This window comes from Mus caroli, chromosome 8 (genome assembly GCF_900094665.2).
Source record: "Mus caroli chromosome 8, CAROLI_EIJ_v1.1, whole genome shotgun sequence".
NCBI lineage: Eukaryota > Metazoa > Chordata > Mammalia > Rodentia > Muridae > Mus > Mus caroli.
In genome coordinates this window covers 58,671,903-58,676,902 of record NC_034577.1, presented here as the reverse complement: position 1 = coordinate 58,676,902, position 5,000 = coordinate 58,671,903, and the positions used below count along the sequence as shown (strand labels likewise).

General features: G+C 36.7%; 1 protein-coding gene across 6 annotated transcripts in view; it reads right to left on the bottom strand.

Moving 5' to 3' along the window:
• March1 (membrane associated ring-CH-type finger 1) overlaps nt 1-5,000 on the bottom strand; it is a 781,857-nt gene that overhangs the window by 178,469 nt on the left and 598,388 nt on the right. For all 6 annotated transcript variants that reach the window (XM_029480933.1, XM_029480929.1, XM_029480931.1 and 3 more), the window contains one exon: nt 3,921-3,971. In XM_029480933.1, the coding sequence (XP_029336793.1) occupies nt 3,921-3,971 (51 nt within the window). The remainder of the gene's footprint in view (nt 1-3,920; nt 3,972-5,000) is intronic.

Here is a 5,000-nt window from a genome sequence, read left to right as displayed (position 1 = left end):
TATATATATATATATATATACATATATATGAAGCATTCACATTTATATGTTATCTCTGTGTGTATATATATTGACACATATTTTATGCTTATATGCACAGTAATATATATTTTCTCTCAATTCTGTAAGTTGAGATCACTTATAATGGGGTATAAATTTTTATTGTTTCACTATTCCAACATAGAAAAAAGAGAAACACTAAGAACTGATGATTGGAAGATTTGTTCATTAGGTAAGGAATGAGGAGACACAGGTAAAAGAGAAGACCTAAGGATATGTGAAGTTTTGGATTCTATCCTGGAAGGTATTCTTCAACATCCTGAAACATTCCCATATCAATGGATGGAGTCTAGCACAAATTAAAAAAAAAAGAAAAAGGAAATAATACAGACAGTATGAGTTATACTAATGATGGCCTTAAAGCATTTATTATCATTGAATATAAAACATTTAATCTATCAGAAATATATGGTAGTCTTTAACTGTTGATTGATTCTTTGTGAATTTCACATCATGCACCCCAATCCCATTCATATCTCTGTTCCTTCACATCCACCTTCTGCCCTTGCAACCTCCCCTCATGAGAAACAAAAGCAAACATACAAACAAGAAAACCCATCTCATCGTGGGAGCTTTTGTCCACACTGCTGTACTTGCAAATGTTCATTGCAAGGCGAGTCACTGGTCTGGTTCAAAGCTTCTGGCTTCTGCTGTGCTATCAACCTCATTCGGGCTTCTCTTGAAGATTCTATTGTTGCTCCTTGTCACAGAGACCCTGCAACTTTCAATATGCAGTACCAGTCCCCCTTGACTGCTCTAGCAGTTCACACATGAGATAGATGGAGTTGGAATGGGCCAACTCAAAGCTTTGGATCTGGGCCTAGTTGGTAGTTGAGATGGTTAGCCTACTAACCTTCCTGCACCTATACCACCAAGATAAACTCTACAGCACTGGCCTGGCTAGCTCATCTAATGTTGCAGCCCTCAAGTGACAGGATCAGCTCTTCTGCTCTCCCATCCTTGGGGTTGGCTCACCTGCACTCTTGCCAAAATGGTAAACACTACTGTGCTGCCCAGGCGAGGTGCAGGTTCCTCTTTCCTGTTTTCATGACCCAGGGGCCAACTTTTCTGTTCTGCACACAGTATTTTAATGTCTTCATTAATTTTAAATTTAATTTTATCACAGTCTGATTTATTCTTGTTAAAATAAAAGTACATACATTACAGTCTCAAATTCATTGGCTCAAAGAGGTTTCCTGGATGCATTGTGAATGCTGTCATTCATCAAGGAATAAGTATTTGGAGCTCCACCATTAGAATAGCTGATATTTAAACATTGATTAATCATTTTCCAAGAAGCCCACCAAGATATTTATATTTCTGTTCCTTCTTCTTTTGTAACTAAGACTATAGAGAAAAATCTAAGTAGGTGTTTTGCTACCCATGTTCTTTATGGCTCCATTACACTGATTCTCATACACTTGAAAATTTCAACATTTTTACATAAAGTTATTTTTGGCAATCTTAAAGAACACCGTCATTCCAGTTTTAATAGTTTCTTCTCTAACATTTTAAAATGAAAGAATTCAAATATTTGTAGGTTTTGTCATTTCCTACTCTGTAGCCTACAGGATTATTGAAGAGCTTATCATTTAGTTATTCATAAAAGTAGTGAGGAACCAGCAGTGCATTTATCATTTCTGACTATCATTCTGACATAAATGCAAGGAGAGTTATATTGAGTTAAGAGATTCAGATTCACAGAAATCACCAGGGGTTGGTAGTTGAGACTTTTCTATAATACAATGAAGGTAAGATAGATATTCATTTATCTCCAAACTGACTGTCAGAGAGTCTTCAAGAAGTCAGAGATCAGAAGTAACACTTTTGATTTTATGTACTTTCTAAAGGAATAATCTAAAAGGATGAATGTTGTAAACACGTTGCATTTTTCATAACAGCAGTTTGAGAAGAAGATACACATTTGCTCCTAGATAATGAATATTTGGTGTGATAACAGAGCTGTCAGTCCTTTGACAAGCTTCTAAGTTGTTACTTACTCAACATTATTCTGCCAAGAAAGACGGCACTGTCTGCAGCTATGGGTGGGTTCATTCTTATGAGACTTTGATGACAGGCATTTAGAAGATGCTTTGCTAATGTAAACTAAATGAAGAATTCCTTCAGGTTGCTCGTTTTGTGGTAGGGGGAGTAAGTCTCTCTTAGGGAGTTTAGGTGATTATCCTAAGACCACATGGATAGGGAACAACAGAGCTGAGAGTTGGATTTAAAATCTCACCCTCCAAAGTGGACTCAACTAGAAGGGTACATTCCCTCTCAAATATCTTTGGAGGGACTCTGATATGAATGTAATTCAAAACCTTCAGTAATTTACTGTCATATTTTCATTAGTATAATAAATACTAGATGCAATGCTGTTATCCAGAAAAGACTATTCTGAACTATAATTTTGGAGTGTGAAGTCTAGGAACTTCTATTGCTTTTAGACTTTTCACGGGGCAGGAAGAAGGAAAGCACACTATATAGAGAATTGGTGGTGTAGCAAACGATGGCAAGGGGAGGCTGCTCCAACAATACCCTTCAAGGGCTTTCCTCCACTAGTCTGCCAACCTACCACTCACTTGCATCACTTAAAGGTTCTACTACTTCTCAGAGTATCAAGCCAATAATACAGAGGCATCTGAGCAGTACTCTCCACTACACCAGTTTTGAGACCTGTATGGTCTACAAGCAAGCATATGAATGCTGTGTTCTGGATCATCTTTCAAAGGATGCTACTGAGGCAAGCTGGGTAGTTGGAAGCATTGTAGCCATGTGTTCTTCCATACAGAAATGTCTACGTCCAAGGTCAGGGATACACTCCTGGAAGCATGTGGTATTCCAGCACATGGCGTCTCCCTATAAGATTTGTGCTCAGGGATCCAGCTGAAGAGAATGATTACACTCTGGAGCTCTCACTTTTCAGAGAGTGACAAAGTCATTTGTTTCTGGGAACTAAGCAGAAAGTAGAGATTCTCTAAGTGGGAAGCTGCAGTTAGCATAGATGTAATTTCTAGATCCACCATAAAAACTAATAAAAAATTACTAATACAAAATTAAGGCTAGAAATATAGAAAGCCCTGAGATGGAATATTCCCTATGTTAAAGCCATCTTGATCCTGCCAATGTATTCAAAAATCAGAGTGACTATTTTGAAAAATGGCTATATATTATATTTTACTTCCCAAGCCCCATATTTGCCTATCACCACAGTACCCCGTATCTGCTCATCACATGGTTCCCAAATCTTCCCATCACATGGTACCCCGTTTTAAAGAATGGCTCATGAACTTTGCTTTTTCATACTAGTATAAAGGCTAGAATATTTTTCTAAATTCATAATAATTCAATGGCTTTGCTTCCTGGCTTGAATATAAACTAAGTCTAGGGAGTATTTTTATTTTCGATTCTATTGATTCTGTAACCTAAATACAGATAAACTAAAGTTTTTATGAAATTGATTTTTAAAAGCTATTATGATGAAAAGTGTACATTTCAGTGAGGTTGACATTTTAAATCAATGGGAACTGCCATTATTGCAGATACTTTTTATTTGAGTATGTGTTGTCCCTATGGTATTGGAAGTGAAGGAAAAAAGAACCATAATTCCCAGTACATAGTCTTTAGTACTCTGAAAGTAGCAAATTACCTTCTCTATTGAGAACAAAGTGGAAAGACAACATATGTGATTGTGTGAAAGCATAATGTATCTCATAGTAAAAGTGTGAAATAGTTCAGTCCATTAACCAGTCATATTTGACTATTATCAGACATAATAATTATATATTAAACATTATCAATATTCATTGAACTTGTAAAATATAGAAATCAGTAAATAAGAACACAGAGAGGTCACCTACTTTTGATATGTTACTTGATCGACTTGCAGATCGCCCTGGGGACTTTTCATTCTGAAAAATAAAATTAAAAACACGATTAAAGAAAAGGATGGTCCTGCTTTTCACCGCCAATAGAATACAGCGCAGTATACATAAGTTTATGGATATTTTCCATATTGTTCTGACAGGTACACAAATAGCTGATGCAAATGGCTTTTATCAGATTACATTTCTCTAATACACAGCAGTATATTGTTAATATGCTCCAATTAACTTCAAGGTAGCAACTGAGCTAGCAATATTTATTTACATGAAATTATTCTTTCTACAAACAAACAAGCCTGAACGTATGCAATCTCTTTGCAATCAGAAGCCTGTAGTATAGCCCATTGCTTTTCCTTTTGTATTTGCACCCAGGAAATTCCAAATAAATTCAGGGTCCCCATGCAAGTAAACATTCTGTGCTAGATATTCGGGAGATACCGTCAACTCGTGTTCTGGAGAAACACATTTTATTGGTCTTTTCACATGCTTGTAAGCACCTGACCTTTAAAATTTAAAATGCTCTCCAAGTTATGTCTTAAGATTTAAAACTTGAAAATGTTTTTTAAAATGTATACCCTGCTCTTGTCTCCTTTGCACTTTGTAGTTTCGAAGAAAAAGTGCATTAAAAGTGCTTTTGAAAGGCATTTTTTCTATTCCATGAAATTTTAATGTAGAAAGCAACCTTAAGGAATTAGGCCTCTAGTTTGAAGACAGTAGATTTCAGGAAACTACACGCTTGAGATCTAAGTCAGCTCAGGCCTGGAACTTCTGACTGCTGCTCTCCATCTACTATTTCTGTTCTGCTAATTCTCTGTTGGAAGATAAACGAGTGGAAAATCAGAGTTTGTGGATACACACACAGGGTGCAGAAAGTGTTTGACTCAACGCTGTCTTCCTGACAGGAACTGAGCAATTGTGGTACCCACCCAAGAACAAACCATTCAAAATTCCTGCATAGAGATGCTGGCGAGGATGTGGAGAAAGAGGAACACTCCTCCATTGTTGGTGGGATTGCAAGCTTGTACAACCACTCTGGAAATCAGTCTGGCGGTTCCT